We start from the raw sequence: 22,531 nt of genomic DNA, 5'->3' as shown, positions 1-22,531 counted from the left end.
ACTAGAACAAATCATTAAACAATCAATTTGTAAGCATCTAGAGGACGCCTTCTTCTGTAGCATGGGGCACGGGTCGCTTGCTGGAGGATTCTCTGTTCCTTGAAGTCTTTAAACCACGATTTGAGGACTTCAATAGCTCAGACGTAGGTGAGAGGTTTTTCACAGGAGTGGGTGGGTGAGATTCTGTGGCCTGCGTTGTGCAGGAGGTCGGATTAGATGATCATAATGGTCCCTTCTGACCTTAGTATCTATGAATTTGTAAGCATCTAAAGGACAATAAAGTTATAAAGAATAGCCAGCATGGATTTTTCAAACAAAAATCATGCCAAACAAGCCTAATTTCCTTCACAGATGGTGTTACTGGGTTGGTGGATAAGGGGAAGCAGTAGACATGATGTATCTTGATTTTTAGTAAGGATTTTGATGCAGTCCCACATACCATTCTCATAAGCAAGCTAGGGAGATGCAGTCTAGATGAAATTACTATAAGGTGAGTGCACAACTGATTGAAAAGCCATGTTCAAAGCATAGATACTAGTGGTTAACTGTTAAACTGGGAGGGCATTTCTAGTAGGGTCGCACAAGGGTCCAGTGCTATAATGGAATGGGAAGAATGCTTATAAATTTTGTGGATGACACCAAATGGAGAAGGGTTGAAAGCACTTTGAAGGACAGGATTAGAATTCAAAATGTCCTTGATAAATTGGAGAATTGGTCTCAAATCAACAAGATGAAATTCAATAAAGACAAATGCAAAGTACTTTGCTTAGAAAGGAAAAATCAATGCACAACCACAACATGGGGAATAATTGCATAGCTGGTAATATTGCTGAAAAGGATCTGGGGCGGGAATAGTAGATCACAAATTGAACATGAGTCAACAATGTGATGCAGCTGTGGGAAAGGCTAATAGCATTCTGGAGTGTATTAACAGGAGTGTTGTATGTAAGACATGGGAGGTAATTGTCCTGTACTCATCACTCATGAGTCCCCAGCTGGAGTACTTTGTACAATTCTGGGCACCAGACTCTAGGAAGGATGTGGTTAAATTGGGCAGAATCCAGAGGAGAGAACAAAAATGGTGAAAGATTAGAAAAGCTGACCTATGAGGAAAGGTTGAAAGAACTGGACATGTTTAGTCTTGAGAAAAGAAGACTGAGTGGGGACTTGATAAGTCTTCAAATATGTTAAGGGCTGTTATAAGAGGACTGTGATCAATTGTTTTCCATGTCCGCTGAAGGTAGGGCAAGAAGTAATGGGATTATTTTGCACCAAAGGAGATTTAGATTAGCTGTTAAAAGTGTTCTAACTATAAGGATAATTAAAAACTAGACTGGGCTTCCAAGGGAGGTTGTGGAATCCCCATCATTGCAGGTTTTTAAAAACAGATTGGACAAACATCTGTCAGGGATGGTCTCGGTTTACTTGGTTGTACCTCAGTGCAGGGAGCTGGACTTCATCACTTCTCAAGATCCCTTCCAGTCGTACATTTCTATGATTCCATTTGTACAAAATATTTTTAGCATGCCTAGCTGCTTTTTAAAGTATAGAGCTGTAGAAATTTGTTAGTAATTTAGAGTGTCTTTTATATACGATATGTGTATCCTTGTAAGGTTTTGTTTGTGCTTGGTCCCTGGCTTGAAAAAGCCCCAATATTTTGATCTTCTGCTCACTCTGAAAAGCTCATCTGTATCAGCATGCATTTTTTGGAAGTCTGAGATATTACAGGATGGGATTGTAGCTGGTGGGATCGTGCATATGGGGAATGCATTTTAAGTTTTATTGGTTCTAATGACTGGTGGTTAGTTGAAGTTTTATTATGGTTGGGGGAAAGGGAAAGTGCTGCTTCATTTGACAATTTATATTGTCACACTTCTAGTATTGTGGATTTAAGTGTATGTCGAAGACGCCCAGAGCTCTGGATGAGGTACTTTTGGGTGGAGAGTTGTTTTTAAAATCAAAATCAAAATGAGCAAATAATACTCTTCTGCTTTATTGTCATATTTTTTTTTCATTTACAGATAATCTTGTGATGGAAGGGAGCCAATGTGTTGCCTCTGCAGTCTCCACCCTTATGAATCCAATAACCAACCCTGCCACTGCCTGTTCTTTCAACACATTTTCAGTTGAGTTTCCAAAAAAGCGCAAAGGAAGTGATTTTGATAACCAGTAAGTGGTCTGCTTCTACTCTGTCTCTACATCATGATGAGACAATACCAGTTGGAGGCAAGCATCTGTTCTTGCTTGACTTTGTAATATATTTGTGCAATTTCCCATTACATTTATTTTAAAGGGAAAACAGTATTGCACATCCATTCTTTGGAAATCCTGGGAGATCAAGAACTGTAGACAGACAGGGTCCTGACTCCCTTGAGTTGATTTTAGGTGGATTTCTGTAATGGCATTTTCTGGTCCAAGACCTTTGGTTATATATCTCTGGTGCTAGAATTTCAAACCGTAACTTTTTTCTATCCTCCTTTTTTCAGTAAAGGCATGCTAACTTGTAGCAGAGGGGTATTGCAAATACAAACAAGAATATCACTTAGTGTCTGGTTGATTGGCTAATTAGCTCTTAAACTTAGAACTGCAAAATGTGGTGTTGGTGTAATGATGAAGTGGGTAGGCAGTCACATAAGCATCTAGACAGAAGTGCAACCTAGAAAGATTTGATGCTGGAGTTCTCAGACTCTTTCATAGTGTGGAGCATGGTCTAATACTGAGATTATCTTGTGGACTGCTCCTCTCCCATCCACAAGCACGTAACATCCCTGGGGCAGCTACAGCAATTGCGTACATGGAAAAACACTGTTAGGAAAATATTGTACCTTAAGGTGTATTTTGAATGTTATTTAGCAGCTGGAAGAAAGGAAGAGAGTCAGCACATTGGACCAGCAAGCTCTCTAGACTTCTTTTGGTCCACAGACTACAGCTTGAGAATCATCATGTTAATAAATGAAAATAAAATTGCCATGCTGCATTTGTACCAGTGAAAGCACTTTCTTTTCCTGAACCTCAACAAACTACAATATGTGTCCAGAATGTAAACATTTGACTTCCACTGTCACATGATATGTTCAGTTGTTCCCTGCACCTCTTAAGATTTTTAAATAAGTAGTCCAAACAAATCCATTTCTGAAAAATTAACAGCTTTAGCTCCTGCAGAACTTATGGCATAGGATCCCAATGTTCCATGGGAAATTTCAGACTCAACGAAAAGTATATTTTTCAAGCCCTGTACAGATAATGACTGTGTGTACTAATTTGAACCAGGAATCTAGAGTTTCTGAAGTGCTCTGAATCTAGTCATTGACAATTCCCTGAGCCAACCAGACCTCATTGACTAAAATTTGTTTAGACAGCTTGTATAGCCAAATTTCTGGTACAGTGTACTATAATTCAAATGTATCATGCCTTAGAAATTAAACGTCAGTTATGTACAAAAAGATATTAAATATTTATTTAAGTTGGCAAATCAAGTGTTCAAAAGTCAGGAAATTCCAGATTGGATTGCCCAGGCAACCTTAATTCTCCCCCCTCATTTATTGGACCACTGCACTTAATGAGGCAGGTTCTTATTAAAAAAAATAGTTTTTAATAACATGATCATATACTATCCTGAACACATTGACGCAGAATTAAGGTTGCATGTGAACAATAAGTTTGACGTTTCAAGTGATTTATTTATGTAGAAAGTTCACTTACTTTTATTGTATGTAATTTTGAAGATGTCTTTTAAAAAAAGAAAAAGGTATACCAGAGAACTTGGTTTTAAAACTGCTCTCATCTTTCTACCCTCTCCTGCCTACCCAAATCATGCATTGTCAGCAGGGTTTGAACCCTAAAGTTTCAGCACTGCAAGACAGCTTGAGCTACAGCAATGGACAATATTAGTTAGCAATAGAAGGCTGTTATCCCAGGGAGGTGGGCCATGGCACCATTTGCTGTATCCCAAGGATGGTTGGAGAGAGCCCGCTTGGCTTTCCTGAGAGTTGGGGAAGTTCCTGCCCCATGCATTGCCCTGGGGAGAAGAGTGGGCGAAAAAGGGTTGCTGGGGGCATCCTGAATTGGTCTGAATCAACCATACAAAATTCAGTAAAGACAAGTGCAAAGTAATACACTTGAATAAAAATCAAATGAAGAACCACAAAATGGGAAATAACTGGCTGGGCATTCGTACTACGGAAAAGTACCTGGGGGGATTATAGTAGATCAAAATGGAATATGAGCCAACGATGTGATGCAGTTGCGAAAAAGGCTAATATTCTGGGGTGTATTAACAGGAGTGTTGTATGTAAGACACGAGAGGTAACTGTCCCACACTACACAAGGCCTCAGCTGGAATACTGTGTCCAACACTTTAAGATAGAGGTGAACAAATTGGAGAGATTCCAGAGGAGAGCAATGTAAATGATAAAAGGTTTAGAAAATCTGAACTATGATGAAAAGTTAAAAAAAAAACTGGGCAGGTGTAGTCGTGAGAAGAGGAGACCGTGTTGAGGACCTGATAATCGTCTTCAAATATCTTAAGTGCTGTTATGAAGAGGCCAGTCATTGATTGTTCTTTATGTCTACTGAATGTAAGACAAGAACTAATTTATTTGATCTGCTGCAAAAGAGATTTAGGCTAGGGTGACATTCCCCAGGGTACAGATCTGGCCAGTTGAACAGCTGCGTCCTCTCAACCCTACAACCGGGCGTGCATTTCACACTGCTTTGCTGTAAGAGCAACCACTCCTGGCCTGTTCACCCACAGCTTCTAGCATGCAAAATCACTCCAAGCTGAATGATATGAGCATTTCTAGCCATCCATTCTTGAACTATATTGTAGAGTGACACAAGCAAATTCCCAGTCCCAGACTTGTTCCCAGAAGTGTGCGTCTTTGTACTGACAAGTTCTTTCCTTCTGTCCAGTACAAGCTCACAAAAAGCCCATCATTTCATTAATAGGAAATAATATGCTGTCGCGTGGTGGTCACCTGCTCTGGGCCTGAAAGGGTTGCAGCCAGCCCTGGGAGAGGGCTGTGGCAGTGAGCCAAAGGCTAGGCTGATGGGGAAGGCAGCCTCAGCTGGAGCCACGCCCCAATCAGGCCACAACTGGCCCTATAAAAGGCTATGGGCCAGGAGCTCAGGCAGTCTCTCTCTAGCTGTGGAGAGAGATGAGCCTGGCTGCTTGGGAGCTGAGTAAGGTACCTAGAGTGGAGCAGGACTGGGGGAAGGCTGGAGGAGCTGGGGAGCTCCAGCCTGGAAACCCCCCAGGCTGCAGGCCTTGTTAAAGGCCTGGAAGGGTATTGGGGTTGCAGAGGTGAAGCCCAGAGTAGGCAAAGGCAGCAGGTCCAAACTCCACTTTGCCAATGATGAATGGCTTGTCCACTGAAGTCCGCCCCAGTGAGCGGGGGCTAGATGGTGGTGACTGGCAGTAGCCATAGACTGAGGCGAGGTGGGGATAGAGGGTTGGGGGTTCCCATGGGTGGGGAGACCCAGAGAGTGGGTGTACTGCCAGGGGGCAGCACCCAAGATAAAGGGGAACCGGGATCCAAACACATGCTGGTTTAGATAAAACAACAAGTTTATTTATTACAGAAAGATTTTTAGTGATTACAAATAATGAAGCATAAAAGTCAGGATCGGATACAAAGAAATAAAAGGTAAAATGCAAATTAATACCTAACTTAGAAACTAAATGAATTCAAAGTAAAGGTTTTTCTCACCTCATGCTGTTACTGGTTGAATTCCTTCAGTAAGGACCAGTCCCGCAGTTCACTGATGCTTCCTTTGTCTTTCAAATGTTGATGATGCAAGAGTAAAGATGCGGTGATATGTGTCCTCTGTTCCCCCTTCTTAAAGCGTTTATCTTCTTTGAGAGAATCCTCTCCAGCTGGGGTTCAGGCAACAGCAAATCTGTTTTGGACAGGAACCCCCTCCTGTTCCATTGCCAAAATGTAAATTTCTAGCTCATACTCTTTTTCCTCCCAAAGAATGGATGCTCCACTGCGTAATAGTCCACTTGATTATGTTGACACCTGGCTGAGGTGCTGTCTAAACTTTTTTCCCTGAGGAACTGGTTTGGATCGTTTTTCTAAACTCTGAGCATCTCTCAACAATGCCATACAGTAAAATCTTATAACTTTACATACAGTGTTGCTACACATATTTTTATCAGGACAGTAATGTTCAGTAGATTATGAATTTTTGAATGATACCTCACAAGGCATACTTTGTACAAAATGCATCATGGTTTTGTAAAAGTGGTGAACATAAGGGTATGGTCTGTCACAGTTAGATAACAGGAAAAAAATTATCAAAGGATAGTTAAGTACTGGAATAGGCTTCCATGAGAGGTTGTGGAATCCCCTCTATGAGAGGCTTCTAAGAACAGGTTAGATAAACATCTGTCAGGAATGGCTTAGGTATATGTAGTCCTGCCACAGCACCGTAGGATGGACATCATGATCTCTTGAGGTGCTCTTCAGTTCTACTGACTGTGAGTATGTGCTCAGAAACGGAGCTGAATTTCCCTAAAGATTTCATTTGCATTGATCATGCTCCAGCTCATGACTGAGCAGGACTTTCACTGCAATTGCTGCTCTGGGTTGCTGCAGTCTGTGCTGAGTCTGTGCACGAGACAGGGAGCCTTTCCTCCTGTGCTCTCACTGACCACCTTTTGGGACCAGGCAGTGTGGAAGAGGGGTAAGAGTCAGACCTGCAAGGAGTAAGGAATGGGTTAGGACAAGATTCCTGGTTGATGGGGAAGATGAGGCTGGGGGTGGGAGGGGACTGGGAGTTAGGGGCAGGTTATTCAAATCAGTGACAGTGTACCAGCTACAGTATATTCTTACACTTGTAAATACTTTTTTTCAGAATTGTTTGTGTGCTGACCACCTTCATTCAATTAGCAAATGTTTACCATTTTCCCCTCGCTTCTCACGACAGAAGACAATATAGCTTTGTTTCATTTATATCTTTATAGACTGGTATCACTAATGTTACTGCTATGTTTAGAAAAATGTGCTGACTGAACAAAGTACAAAATATTGTATGTCTATCCTAAACTGTGGTTGGTTTGTTTTTCTTGGCAATAGTATTAGTGTTAAAAATCTGTGGAACATTTCTCACCAAATTACAGGTTTTATGGTAGACCAAATGTGGCGCCTAAACCAATCGTATGTTCCATTATTTTTAGACTATAATATTTAAACTGTGTGAACATTCAAAGTTAAATTCAATGCAGTTTATTATGTTTTGGTCTTGCGTTGTGGAACGGTTCCTAAAGAATTGAGACTTACAGAACTTTGTGCACTAATAAGCAATATTTCATGTTTCTTTTTGAATTAATGTACTGTTTTTTATAAACATTTAATATATGAATTTATGTAAATATGTATTTTGTTTTTCTAGGAGTGAAGATGGAGAACATGTAAAAATTAAATATTTCAGGTATAGTAATTTGGAAAAGTACATTTTTCTACCAAAATCTAAAGTCATAATTCATAGTTTTGTTCAAAGTTTTCAAATACTTAATGTTTCCAATTTTCTTAAACTTTTTTCTAAACTCATGTTGAAATTTCAAAGTTGATTGGGGGTTTAATTTTCCATTTACTGCAGTGTAAGTTGTATAGCTAAATCCCATCATTGGCTTTGAAAATGTTTACCTCGTGGTTTTACTAGGTATATATTAGTTAATGTAATATATTCATGGCGTGTGTAAACTAGGGGACAGCTGGTGTAAGTTGGAGAATTTTCCTCTGTGACTTGAAGAACTTTGTAACGTAACAGTCAAATGTTTCTAATCCACAATCCACTAATCAGCAAACTGTGGCATTGACAAACAAAAAATGCTGGTCATTCCTTTCTTCTCAGCAAAGGTTTAATAGCAGAGTCCTGTAATGTGATCTCATATTACCAAAATCTTTATTATTATACAATAATTAGTAAACATCCTTTTATATTTACTCAAAACTATTATCTGATAATTTAAATCTAAACAGTAATTGTCAAACTAAATCAACAAGTCTCTAGTGATGTACTGTCCTGGCTGTTTGGTTTACTTGTTAAACACAAAATTCAGTTCTCAATAGGTGTCCCAGTGATTAGTGAATATATATAAAATCCTGTCCTTTGTTAATTTTCACCTTTTGTTCTTAATTTTGTTTTGAATTACTTTGTTCAGTAATCAAAAAAAGTAAAGTTATGCATTTAGTTCACAAGAGGAATATTTTAGGGCTTGGTTCAACACTATATTCCCCCACTGTTGGTTTCCAGAAGCTTCCTTGGGCAACGTGTTTGTGACCTCAATCTCCTTTCCTGACTGCAAATCATAAAACTTTTGTGCATTAGCAGCTGCGAAATGCATTCTGCATGATACAGTTCCCCTGAATCCATCTATCCCAGTTGCAGTAACTACCTGTTCATGGGGCATCTGCGCTAGCAGCGCTTCAGCAGTGCAGCTGTGCCATGGTAAAGTTATGGCTAGAGAGCTAAGTCTCTGTCTTCCGTTGTAGAGACACAGAGGAAAAGGCAAACAGTGTGTATGACTACCTGGTGTCAGAAAAGAAGTTTTAGTCTGGGGATGGATGGGATGGAAGCAAATGCAAAGATTTGAGAGGAAAATAGGAAAAACAACGCTATTGTGGGATAACTAATCCAGATATTTTTAAAAAATTGGTTGCTTTGGAAGAAAAGTCAAAGTTAACTTTTCTGTAAAACCAGAGATTTTCTTTAAAATTGGTCCTTAAAAGTAATGTGCAGCCACAGGTGTATGCATAGAGGGGAATGTTTTCTGTAAAATCAAATTCAGCATTATGGGAAAGAACAGAGACAAAACACTATATAAAGCCTCCACTTCTCTTTTTTGTTCCAACCACTTTTCAGCAAGTTCATGCTACTTTTGTTTTTTTTTGTTTTATTTTCACAATTTCACATCACATCATTTTCCATAAGCAGCTGCTGCATATTTCAGGCGAATCAGGTGACAGATTAGCTGTCAAATATATGCATTGTACATAAGTTCTTCCGGGATGATGGTGTTTCTCACAATACAATCTGTCCCCCTGATAAAGTTGATGTATATAGCACAGGGGAAAATCTAGTGAAAAATGTATGTCTTTTGAACTTTGCTTAAAATACTTTTCTTCTTAGGGAGGCTCATAGTCAAACAGAAAAACGAAGAAGAGATAAAATGAATAACTTGATAGAAGAATTATCTGCTATGATACCTCAGTGCAATCCTATGGCACGTAAATTAGACAAACTTACAGTATTACGAATGGCTGTGCAGCATTTCAAGTCATTAAAAGGTAATTTAAAAACTGATCTTATAATTCCTTGTTTTAATGGGAATTACACAACAGAATTTCTTTACAGTTATATAACTGTTAGCTATTCTGTATCTATACTTAGAGAATCCAACTCTCAGGTTCACTAAATATGTTTACCAAAAGATTGAATTTCGAAGATATTGCACTTTATTTTAGAGGTTGTTCTTACATTTAGTTATTTAGGACGAAATGTAAACTTTTATGTGATAGCAAAGACTAGAGTGAAATGCTGTGGCAAAGAAGCAGTTACATTTGAAACATAAGTTTAGGAACAAAAAGTCAGCTGAGTCAACATGTCTGCTCTTTAGATTTACTTACTCTCATGTCCCTTGCTGTTGGTTATTTGTATTACCATGTATCTAAGTCGTCTTCCCCAGACATAGTTTTACGTGTATATCGAACTATTGCATGCACTTTGTTGTCAGTGATACATTAGTTACATCTATAAGGTACAACATTGTGTGCACACACACACACACACACACACACACACACACTAGTTCTGTTTAAATTCTCTTAGCTGCTCCTAGTTTTATTTTTACCTTGTCTTCTAGATTTTGAAGCTCTTATTAGCGTAAAAAAAAAAAATTTTAAGATTCTCAGTTACATCAGAATTTCCTCCTTTTGCAATAAAAATCTTATAACTTTTGGTTCTTGTGACTTTATTCAAGAGAATCAGTTATTTGTTGTTCTATGATGCATCCTCTCCAAAGCAATAGTATTCTTCCTCTAGACAATGGGGATCAAGCAAGTGCCTTATTTCTAATTTGAATTTTTCTGGCTTTAATTTCCAGCCATTGGTTCTTGTTATACCTTTTTCTGCTAGATTAAAGGGCCCTTTAGTACCTGACATTTTCTACAGTCCGGTCACCTCTTGGTCTTCATTTTGATAAACTAAACAGATTGAGCTCTTTAAAATTACTCACTATACGGCATTTTTTCCAGTCCTCAGATCATTATTGTGGCATTTTTCTTTACTCTCTCCAGTTTTTCCATATATCTTTTTAAAGCGGGGATACCAGAAGTACAGTGTTCCAGTATCATTCTCACTCGTGCCGTATATTGAGATAAACTCACTTCCCTGGTCCTACTCGCTAATCTCGTGTTCATACATCCAAGGATTGTGTGACAGGTGCATGCTGTCCCTGCACATCCACTTGTGGCCAAGTGCAGTGTTACCGGTGTGCCTGCCTTAATTTCCCAATTGGGTCATCAGTAAATTGGTAAACTAATCTAAACTCCACTCCCCAAATGTCAAGGGGGTAAACTCTGTTTACCTCCATTTACCCTCAGCTAGGCTACAGCATTTGGCTATATTGAAACACATTTTGTTTGAATGGACCCAGATCACCAAGTGATCCAGATCAGTCTGTATGGTTACTCTGTCCTCCTCATTATTTGGTACTCCAGTGGTCTATGTCAAGTAAGTTTTTATTAGTAGTGGTTTTATATTTACTTCTAGATCATTGATGAAAATACTGAATAACATCAGATCTAGAACTGGTCCCTGCAGACCACCACTAGAAACATTCCCATTTGACACTGAGTCCCCATTGATGACTACTAATTTGAGATCTGTCAGTTAGCAAGTTCTTCCATTTAACATGATGTATTGATACTGTATAGTGCTAGTTTCTTAATTAGAATGTTGTGAGGTCAGATGCCCTACAAAAGTCTAAATACATCTACATCTGAATCAACCAAGTTTGTGTCATCAAACAATGAAATCAGGTTTGTTTGACAAGACTTATTTCCTGTACAGCTGCATTGACTGGTGTTAATTATATTCACATCCTTTAATCCTGTATCAGCTTTTCCATTATTTTGCCTGGGATTGATGTCCAGTTAGTTATCCAAGACGTCCCGCTTGCCCTTTTTGAACACAGGTACAGTGTTAGCACTCCTCTAGTCGTCATGATTTGTTAAAAATTAATAATGATTTAGAGATCTTCTCAGCCAACTCTTCTAGGATTCTTGGATGCAAGTTATGTAGGCCTGCTGTTTTCAAAATGTTTATCCCAAGGGATATTTAGAAGGAAATAATGTCATGAATTAGCAAAGTGGCAACTGCATTCAACAGCTGAAAAAAGATTTGGTCATTAAAAAGCTTCTAGTTAAAGACCAAACTGCTAATCTTCAACTCAAATGTTATTTCCACCTAATGTGTGGATGTGAAAGCTGGATATCCACCAAAGGTTTAGACATGTCTAAATGCCTTCAAAAGCAAATGCCGCAGGAGAAAATACTAGGTATTAAATGGAAAGAGTTTATAACACATGCCAAGATTCATCAGAGAGTTTAACAACCCCTTGTCTCTAAAGTTATCCAGAAAAGATGGAAATCTAATCTGAATGAATGAAACCAGAGTGTATGCCATGGCAGGCATGCCATTGGGCAGCTGGAGGAACATGGAAAAAGGGGCTGACTGAAGGAATTGCTCCATTGAACAGTACTTAAAGAAGGGAAAGCTTACGGATTTTAACACACACAGCTCCATGCAGAGAGCTTAGTATATACAAGGATGATGGAGCCTTTTTTGTATGTTAATCAATGTTTGATGGTGCAGGCAGGATTCAGATCAAGTTAGACATCTATCAAACCTAGGACTATAAAAATGTTTAATCTCTCATTTGCTTGTAGTAGAAGTGTCTTTAGTTCTCGTAAATACCACTTCCCTTATTACTTAAGTGATATTCTTAATGATATGTAGCTAATGATCGATTCTAAAATGAAAAACAAAGTGCTTCTACACAGAAGCAATGCAAAATCAAATCGGTGATGTTACGGACAGTTATTTTGGCTGTTCTTGGTTTGTTTATTTAATATTATCCAGTTTCGGGAAGGGAAGATACAGTGGGGTTTGGAGTAGAGTCATGGTAGAATAGAGGCCTTCTAGGGGAAAGCTCCGTTAGAGGTACTGTCTCTGAGGAGACATAAAACAAGTGATGCTGAACACTTGGTGGTATAAGGGCACTTTTTTCAGGAGTAAGCCTGTCGTGGCCAATATTGTTTGACAGCTCCATGCTTGTGGATGTGATCTGGCTTAAATCTATTCTACAGTTTTGCCCTGGTTAACTGAATTGCTGCTGCTGAGTACCAACTCCTTTTTGCACTTACATTGCCTGTCACATCTCAAGGTTATTTCTGCATAAGGGGTAGTGTTGAAAAATCTCAAAGATGAAGGCAGAAAATTTTAATCTTCTATAAATTAATATCCTAGTAATATACTTCAATACAAACTTCTTTTTTGAGAGAGAGAGAAGTCACACCACATTGGTAACATGCATGAGTTCTTGCATAACTTACAAAGCTCCTCTTTCATTTTGAACTGAAGTCATAATCTTGAGTCTAGTTAAGATCTAATTAAAATAGTCCCCACCTAAAATTGTTTCCTTTTTACTTGTTTTTTCCGCAGGGTTCTTCATTTTTTGCAAACATCTGGTCTTGCGTTCTGGGTGTTATCCCAAACACATTTGCTTTAGCATAGGTCTAGAATTCCTGAGATGAGGTTATGACTGTTTAATGACCTGTTTATTAAAAGAAAAGTCAATTTGTACATTCCAGTATGGAAAGCAGAAAACTATTTTTTTATGGTTAGAAAGTACTGTGTGCGTGTTCTACATGTGAATTTGATGAAAAAGCAGCTTTGTTTATAAAGGAAACTGATTAAATTTTGTTTCTTTTATAACATTTATAAATAACTTGCTGTTTTGCAGGTTCTACCAGTTCTTATGCAGAAGTCCAATATAAGCCTTCATTTTTACAGGATGGTGAGCTGAGACAGTTAATCCTTAAGGTAAGTAAAAAGAAACCATGTATCAAGTGATGTCCTCTTTAAAGCTTGGTTTAACTTCAGTTGACTGCAAAGGGCTTTTCCTTACATTTCTTCCTTCAAGTCAGTGCTTTGATATCTTTGCTAAGACTCAGTTTATAAACTCTAACAATAGAATTATATGCACAGGATTTTTCTATAAGAGCCATGGAAACTGTATGTGTTAACAGGGCATTTATGCAAACTGTACCCATGAGTATCGTAAATCTGTATAAAAACTGCATAATGAATGTGTTAGGTGGATATGTTCATAGTATTTATGTAAATATCTAAGTGTGTGCACTTACACAAAAAAAAAAAAAATCTTTCATTTCCATTTAATATGCCAGCAAATTTTCTACACTTCATTTGGTTTTCAAAGTATACACTTAAGTTACTGAAAGATGTGGAAATTAACCTATGAAAGTAGCTGTTTTTACTTACAATATTTTCTTATCACACTTTCATTTGCCAAAGTTTGCCTAGTCTATTGCGTGTAATAATATCCTTTAGCAAGAATCTGTAAAATAACTCCAAGTTAAGCTGTTCTACAGCTAAGCTGCTTTTTCCCAAAACCATTTTTGTTTTTAAGCTCTGTGTCATGGTCTGATTGGATATTTGCCGTCATTTTAATTGGTCTCTCTTATTTAATAAACTGTAATTCACCTAAAATATTGAGGTGTACAATTATAATCTCCAGCATCAGTTAATATACTCATTCTATATAGCTGTTTTTCATCAGTGTTTGTTTGATTTTATAAAGACTAATTTTTATATTTATAGACTGCAGATGGGTTCCTGTTTGTGGTTGGATGTGATAGAGGAAAAATTCTCTTTGTCTCTGAATCAGTCTGCGAGATACTTAATTATGATCAGGTAGTTATAATCAAGTCATTTTTTATTAAAATGAAATTTGTTTTTAGATAATGTGTTTGGTTTTGTTATAAATACCGTTCCTCGTGCATGATTTCTTTAAATCTTTTGGCTTTAGCTTCCTCTTCAACACAATTACTCCAAAGGTTCGTTACTTTGAAATTAGAAGCATTCTGCAACTACAATGAACGCTGTGACCCAATTACTGGCATCTAATTTCAAACTATGATCTTCAGGAAATGATTTACATACCAACCCAAGAGAAAAATATATTTTGAAGATGTCCTTGCTTCCTCCTTTTATTGACGGGGATTTGGGCTTTTGGATGGTGAATGATTCTCTGAACTTTAGAAAACCAGTATTTCAACAGTGCAAGTAGATTGAAACTCAACTTGGTAATTGCTTAGTTTCAAAGATTTTAAGATTGAATAGTCCTACACTGACATCTGTGTTGCTGTAGTATGGAAACCAGCCAATCTAGACTCATTTTAGTTCAGGGAAGGGAGAAAGAATGAAGACCAGTCTAGTGCTATCCCCTTTACCGAGATGCAGGTTGTTTACTTGGAAATCTCTGGCCTGAACTGCCTTGCCCAGTGACTGATGAGAAGCTTTTTGAGCCCTTTGTGCCACCCACATCTACTTTTAAACCCCTTCACTTTTCATTTTTCCTCATAGCATTTTTAGAGTTTAAACTAGGCTGTCTGCCCCCTTACCCTTCTCTAGCCAGCAGTAAGAGAGACCATCACCCCTTAAAAACTGAAAGGTAGGAAAACAACATGAATGAATATTTTTCGATTTCACCATTTAACTTAATTGGTAAGATATAATTGCATTTCTGCCACCCTGTTTTTTACTAATTTCTATAGTGTTCATATGCTTTTAATTAAATATTGAAACAAAAATAAGAATTCAGCAAAGCTGTTGTTTGAAAAATTCAATGGATAAATGTTACAGTTTAGACAGAATAATTCAGATATCTGGAAATTCTGACCTTTTCTAAAACAGCCTTCAACATTAAGCTCCTTGGTGAGGAGATGCGGAATAGAGTGTATAATGCACAGCTTTTAAATTAACATTTTTTCACTAGGCCAGCTTGATTGGACAAAGTTTATTTGACTACTTGCATCCAAAAGATGTTGCTAAAGTGAAGGAGCAACTATCCTTCTCAGACGCTTCACCAAGAGAAAAGCTTATAGATGCCAAAAGTAAGTGTCTGTTTAAATATACTCAGATTTTTAATGTAATGTCTTCATTTGTTTTTAAGTTTGGTTATTATGTAGGGCATATTCATGCATTCAAGCATATATGTGCAAACACGTTCAGATGATTTGCACAAACAAATCATGTTTGAATGCATAACTGCTGCTTAGAATACACAAACAAGTTGAAAGCTACATCAGAAAGGAACTCATTTTAGGTAATAAGAATGACTGAAGTTTACATTGTTAGACATTTACCAAGAGTTGGTATGAATTTTTTTTAACCAGGCATACTACTTTTTTTCTTGTATTTGATAGGTCTTGTCAATACAAAAGACCTGATGTAGTCGAGCATGGGATAAAATGCTTCAATACCAAGAATCACTGTCTTCTCTGAAAATGCTAAGTGTCAATCCTAATTTAACCAAGTCTTATTTTGCTAGTATGGAGAACATTATGTACTGTGCAGCTGATCACTATTTTATAGTGTTTTTTATAAGCAGCTTTGCAGCTTCCCCTCTACCAAATAGAAATTGAAAGTTTTTAAAATCTTAATTTACTAACTAAGATTGCATAGCATTGAATAGTATATTAAAATATTTTGTTAGCTTCCACTTTTCACAATCATGTTTTGTTCATCTTATTTAATTCATTTAACTTTTTTCAATAGTTAATTGTACGTGCAAAAATTTAAGAGGCAGTAAGGCAATTGGGAGAATATAATAATGATTTACATACAAATAATTCTGTGTAGTCCAAAGACCTTTTTCTGACTGTCTTATTAAACTTTTACAAGCTGGCTTGCAAGTACGTATGGATTTTCAAGCTGGATCAGCTCGATTGCATTCTGGTGCTCGGCGTTCCTTCTTCTGTTGGATGAAGTGTAGTAGGATCACAGTCAAGGAAGAAAAGAAATGCTTGCCCAACTCAAAAAAGAAAGGTATCTCAAAGTGTGGCTGAGTTGGAGGATTTCTGTTTTTAAATATGGTATATTTAAATTCTGAGTCCGTTACAGGGCCTAAATAGGTAGCAGTGGCTTCACAAAATAATTGTAGGGAATAAGATATACATGATAAGACCTTGTTTTTATGATCTCGGAAAAGCCTGTCTTAGTTATCCCCCTAGGGGGAAAAAAAAGAATCAGTCACTGCTTGTGAGCGTACGTGAGATTCTGGTGGGATGTTGAAGCCTGAGGAAAATTACTGAATGGAACTGGAACAGTTCAAAGCACAGGAGCAAGAAGAAATGTCTGTCATGGAGATAACTATTAATAGGGTTGCAAAATCTTCTGTTTTGGACAGGATAACTTAAGTGGTGGGGGGAAAAAAATCCTCTCCCCCCGCCCAAAAATACATTATTGTATTTATATGTCAGGTATGATTTTTCCTTTTATTATAAAAACTACTAAAGTTAATTCTTTAATATGCAGTGTAGTTGTAGCCATGTTGGCCCCTGGAAATTAGAGAGACAAGGTGGATGAGGTAATATCTTCTATTGGACTAGTTTCTGTTGATGAGAGAGACAAGCTTTTGAGCCACACAGACCTCTTCTTCAGGTCATGGTTTGAAAGTTTGTGTCTCACCAAAAGAAGCTGGTCCAATAAAATATATTCTCTTATCCACCTTGTCTCTAATTCTTTAGTGCAACTTTTGGCTGATTTACATCCCATCTTTTTATAGGTTTTTTTGGTTTCCATGAGCGATAGTAAACACTTGTCATATTTTCAGTGTACTTGGACGCTTTATTTAAACAAAGCTTTTGTTTTAGACTCTATATTTAAAATAGAGTTTTCCAAGGCTTACTAAAATTGTCAGACATTCCAAAAATTGTCATTTTTATTTTAAATGTAAAGCTGACTTTGTTGATATTAACCATGGAATAATTTTAATTTACTCTGACTCATAACATTTAGTGTAAAATCCTGGCCATATTGAAGTCAGTGGCAAAACTCCTATTGTCTGTAAATGGGCCAGCATTTCGTTCTTAAACTGCATATATCAGTACCTAAGAAAACAATGACTTAATGAACTAAACATCTAGACATGCCCCAGAACGCGTGTTGAAATACCAATGGAAATGACTCAGCCTTTCATTTTCCCAAGGTAGATAAATTGAATTCCATGCAGTTTACTTTGGGGCAAAGCATCTTTGTATAGGACTCTAAAAACAAGAGTTCCTGTCTGCAGTGCATGGACACTAACAATCCCATGGGACTTTCTGGAATGATAAAGGTTTGCCCCAATGTCTTTGGGCAAAATATCCCCATCTGCTCTCTTGTGTAGTATGATAGTAAACTTCTTACTATGGGACGGATGCAGGACTGCAGCTGATTTGTAGTGATTCCTGAATGTTACATAATTAAATGGTAAGAGATCCACTGGAATGAATTGTAGTATATACTATAAATTCAAGAAACAGAAATTAAGCTTTTACATTTTGCTGAAAATGTCTTAGTCTTAGCAATTGCACTTCGATAACCATATCTGTCTCCTTGTTTAAGATTATGATATTCAAGTTACAGAATGTCTCTTCAGCTTAATATAATTCACAGTACAAAAGAAACTGCATAAAATATTTGCAGTAAATGAAAGCAATACGTATTACTAAACTGTTGGTTTAATTTTCTTCTTTTGTGTGAGAACATTTAAGATGCTATTCAATTACTTTATTTACAGCTCTGTAGGGCTCAGACCTGTATGTAGGCACAAAACATAACAGCTGGAAGAGAAATTTAAAATTTAATTTTCATTTGGGAATTTAACTCCTCTTTTTTTCACTTAGATCACAAAAAGTACCGTACAATCCATTGTACTGGCCATCTGAAGAGCTGGCCTCCTACCAAGGTGGGAGTGGAAGAGGAGAAAAATGCAGAAAAAGACAGCAGTGACTTTAACTGTCTTGTTGCAGTTGGGAGATTGCATCCTTATATTGTTCCACAAAAGAGTGGTGAGATAAAGGTGAAACCAACAGAATTTGTTACACGCTTTGCCATGGATGGAAAATTTGTTTATGTAGACCTACGGTAAGCATTTTGTTCTTTATTATAGAAAGAGCCAATAGTGATTCCTTATGTAGGTTGCCTAATGCATTCTGTTACATAGAACAAAACTTGTTGAGCAGGACTCATATGTAAGACATCATATTAAAAAAAAGTATTGTATTACCTTACACTAAATAATTTACTGATCAGATTAAAGAGCACATCATAATGTTAAATTATGCTTGTCAAGGGATGCATCACTCACTGCTGGTCTGGTGCCTCCTTATGATCACTCTGGGGATTAGCTTGCGAGGCTGATGCCCCTTCCCATGGTTGCATGCCATCACACTGTCTGTCTCTCTTTCTCTTGCTCTCACTCTGGTCTGCAGCTCCTCTCTGGTCCCAGGAACCTCAGCATCATCTTTGTGACTCAGCTAGGTTACTCTGGCTAGGTTACTCAGCCTTCCCCTCTTCTAGGCTACAGTTCTTCAAATCTCTGCCATTCCCACAGTGACCCAGGCAGTCTTCCAGTTGACTGCTCCGCATCTGATTTATGCCACGGCATCAGTGGCTGATAAAAAAAAAACCCAGGTCCGCCCAACTACTTCAGGTTCCAGTCCAGGGAACCTCAACCCAAGAGTTCTGGGCTTTCCTCTCCCAGCCCTCACTCCTCCTTCCCTGGACTACTTCTACAACTGCTGGCTTCCCTCCTTGCTCTGGGTGTACCATCTGCAAACCCTCCTCCCTCTTCCCAGGGAGGGACTGCTGCCTGCCTTCCTGCAACCTTTCCCAGCAGCCCCCAATTTCCTAGCAGCCCCTGTCTGTTGCCAGCTTCCTGCCTCTATAGACCCTGTCTGTTCCTGCACAGGTGAGCCACTGCCTCCAGCCTCTAAAGTGCCCCTGTTTGCAGGCTAATTAGCTAATTGGACCCACCTGGCCCAATTCAGCTCTTGCAGGGCCAGTATGGGGAACACACCCCTCACAATGCTTTTAAACTAATTAATCAAAAACCTCAAATTAGAATTTGAGAAAACTAAGCATAAGTGTCAGCAGTTAGCATTTAACCAGAAAATCATTAATCTTGTTTCTTAAAATTCATGCAACACATTTAAATTATGCCAACAAATTATTTAATAAGCATGGGAGTTTGTCCATGTGTTACTGGTTTATTTAAAAAGCTTTATGGGATAGACTCAGTTGTCAGTTTTTCTTATTTTGTAGCTCAGTACTTTAAGTAGAAATACTATTAGGTTGGTTTACTGTACTTTATCTAGACAATTCTGCCTTTTATCTGTGAGGACGAAGCCTGTTAATATAGAATGAAAGTAACTGTTTAAACACCATTATTTAAAGTAATATCGACTTGTAACACTTTGAAGCACTAAGTGCTTCATTCTCACTAGAAGAATTCAAAGCAATAATTTTAAAATATATCCAGTTTTTTTAGATTAATTGAACAGTGGAATTTCTAAATAATTTAAATCAGCCTCTTCTCTATATAGTGAGCTAGTTTGTAGAACTAACAGTGCAGTACATCCTAATTGTTTAAATGTGTACATAATACAAATGTTCTCTGCGAAATATGGGTTTGAACTAGTTTGTGTCTGATGGTACTGGCTAACATAAAAATGTTAATATCTTGTTTCTGTTGCTAATGGATTCAAGGTAATCTATTGCTTAACCATCATTTATTTCTTATACTTGTTTAGATCTGTACCTGTTGTAGTAGAATTTTGTTTTCAAACCCAAATAAACACGTGTTTCCCCTTTAAATATGCTTTTTCTGTTTTGTATGATATTGGCATAAGATGCTGAATAAAGTGTTTTAATTATGTGTGAATCCTCTCTTCTTATTGCCTAACAGTGCAACAGCAATTTTAGGGTATCTGCCACAAGAGCTTCTAGGAACTTCTTGTTACGAGTACTTCCATCAAGATGATCACAATCATCTAGCTGATAAACACAAAGCAGGTATGAAATGCTTGGTCCTCCTAATACAAATGACATACAAAGACTATGTGAAAAGAAAATCAAGTACTCACGAGTTAGGAAAAGTTAGAAATAAGGTCCTCATTAAGTATTGCCTTGTATCGCATGTAACATCTGTAGTATTGCCAGTGCTTTAAACACAAGAGAATATTCTTTCTCTTCCCTTAACCCTCTGCCTCAGTCTCTGTCCACTGAATGAAGCAGGGGTCGTATGTAGTCATGTAATTAAATATTGAATTTAAAGGACCACCAAGCCTCAAATCTTCCCACTGTTGACTTGCAAGAGCTGAGGTGATGGGCTCTGCTTCATGTCTGATCAGATGGCTGAGTTTGAAATTTGATTGGAATTCAGTCTTTGTGCTTATCTGGAAAGTACCAAACACATTGTTGGCACTATATTAAATTGAAATTGTTTTATTGGTTGTGTGGCTACCAAAACTGAGTTGTCAAAACAGATTTTTAAAGTCAGTTGTGTCCTCCTGTGTGTACAAATCCGGATGAGCTTAATATGTTTTTTTCCTATTTAGTGTTGCAGAGTAAAGAAAAAATATTTACAAATTCCTACAAATTCAGAGCAAAAGATGGAACTTTCATTACATTGAAGAGTCAGTGGTTTAGTTTCATCAATCCATGGACCAAAGAACTGGAGTACATTGTATCAACCAACACTGTTGTGTTGTAAGTAACTGGTGATGTGAATCTGCATCTTACTTTGTGTCTTAATTAGGAATATCATTAATATAAAGCTATTAATTTAAAAAAATATTAATGAGAAAAACAGGGCTAGAAAGTACAAAATCTGCAATTGTTTGAATCCTAGATATAAGGCCAGAAAAGACCATCGTGATCATCTAGTTTTTTGACCTCCTGCACATCACAGGCCACAGAACCTCAGCCACCTACTGCTGTAATACACCCATAAACTCTGACTGAAATACTGAAGTCCTCAAATCATGATTTAAAGACTTCAAGTTACAGGGATTCTACCCTTTACTCTAGTTTAAATCTGCAAGTGACCCTGCCCCATGCTGCAGAGGAAGATGAAAAACCCCCAGGGTCTCTGCCACTCTGATATTGAGGAAAATTCCTTTCCAACCCCAAATACGGTGATCAGTTAGCCCTGAGCATGTCCGCAAGACCCACCAGCCAGACGCCTGGGAAAAAATTCTCTGTAGTAACTTGGAACCCTTCCCATTTAGTGTCCTATCTCCAGCTGCTGGCGATATTTGCTGCTAGCAGTCACAAATGGGTCATTGTAGGTAATCTCATCATACCATCCCCTCCATGAATTTATCAAGCTCAGCCTTCAAAGCAGTTAGATTTTTTTTTTTTTGTCCCCACTGCTCACCTTGGAAAGCTGGTCCAGAACTTCACTCCTCAGACGAAAACAACAGGAGTACTTGTGGCACCTTACAAGTACTCCTGTTCTTTTTGCGGATACAGACTAACACAGCTGCTACTCTGAAACTCCTCAGATGGTTAGAAACCTTTGTCTAACTTCAACCCTAAACATGTTGATGGCCAATTTATATCCATTTATTCTTGTCTCAGCACTGGTGCTTAACTTCAATAATTAGTCTCCTTGCCTGGTATTTATCCCTCTGATGTATTTATAGAGAGCAAACATATCTCCCCTCAGACTTCTTTTGGTTAGCCAAGCCAAGCTTTTTGAGTCTCCTCTCATAAGGTACATTTCCCATTTCTCTGATCATGCTAGTAGCCCTTCTCTGCATCTGTTTCAGTTTGAATTAATCTTTCTTATACATGGGAGACCAGAATTGCTCACGGTATTCCCAATGAGGTCTCACCAGTGCCTTGTATAGTGGTAATAATGCTTCTCAATCATTACTGGAAATACCTTGTCTGATGCTAATATGATCAGAGGATTACTTTTTCACAGCCCCATCACATTGGCAGCTCATTGTCATCCTGTGATCAGCCAGTACACCCAGGACTTTCTCCTCCTCTGTTGCTTCCAACTAATAAGTCCCCAGCTGATAGCAAAAAATCTTGTCAGTCCCTAAGTGCATGACCTTACACTTTGCGCTATTAAATATCATCCCATTTCTATTACTCCGGCTTTCAAGAAAGGCTAGAGACTTGCAACTCAAACTCCTTCTCATGGAGATGTCTCTCAGACCTGCTTCTGAGCCTGAAGCCTAGACCTCCCCTGGAAAAAGCCTCGCCAATCATGGCTTCTGACAAGGGTCCCTCCTCCATTCAGACTTCTGATGAACCCACTAAAAAAGTGTCTAAAAAGTGGGTAACTATATTCCCAATGCAGGAATCAGCCAAGAAGTGCCATTCCGCGATCAGGCAAACTGCATCAGCACTGACCACACCTTTCGTGCCTGGAGCCAAGATA

General features: G+C 38.0%; 1 protein-coding gene across 1 annotated transcript in view; it reads left to right on the top strand.

Moving 5' to 3' along the window:
• The window catches only part of BMAL2 (basic helix-loop-helix ARNT like 2), a 61,746-nt gene that overhangs the window by 9,812 nt on the left and 29,403 nt on the right, over window positions 1-22,531 (top strand). The window contains exons 2-11 of the mRNA XM_077826120.1: window positions 2,022-2,169; window positions 7,396-7,434; window positions 9,136-9,293; window positions 13,031-13,110; window positions 13,909-14,001; window positions 15,086-15,203; window positions 15,994-16,137; window positions 17,979-18,219; window positions 20,042-20,148; window positions 20,694-20,844. Coding sequence (XP_077682246.1) covers window positions 2,022-2,169; window positions 7,396-7,434; window positions 9,136-9,293; window positions 13,031-13,110; window positions 13,909-14,001; window positions 15,086-15,203; window positions 15,994-16,137; window positions 17,979-18,219; window positions 20,042-20,148; window positions 20,694-20,844 — 1,279 coding nt within the window. The remainder of the gene's footprint in view (window positions 1-2,021; window positions 2,170-7,395; window positions 7,435-9,135; window positions 9,294-13,030; window positions 13,111-13,908; window positions 14,002-15,085; window positions 15,204-15,993; window positions 16,138-17,978; window positions 18,220-20,041; window positions 20,149-20,693; window positions 20,845-22,531) is intronic.

The sequence above is a fragment of the Eretmochelys imbricata genome, chromosome 1 (assembly GCF_965152235.1).
Source record: "Eretmochelys imbricata isolate rEreImb1 chromosome 1, rEreImb1.hap1, whole genome shotgun sequence".
Lineage (NCBI taxonomy): Eukaryota > Metazoa > Chordata > Testudines > Cheloniidae > Eretmochelys > Eretmochelys imbricata.
The sequence above is the reverse complement of the archived record's forward strand: the minus strand, read 5'-3'. Positions and strand labels throughout refer to the sequence as shown.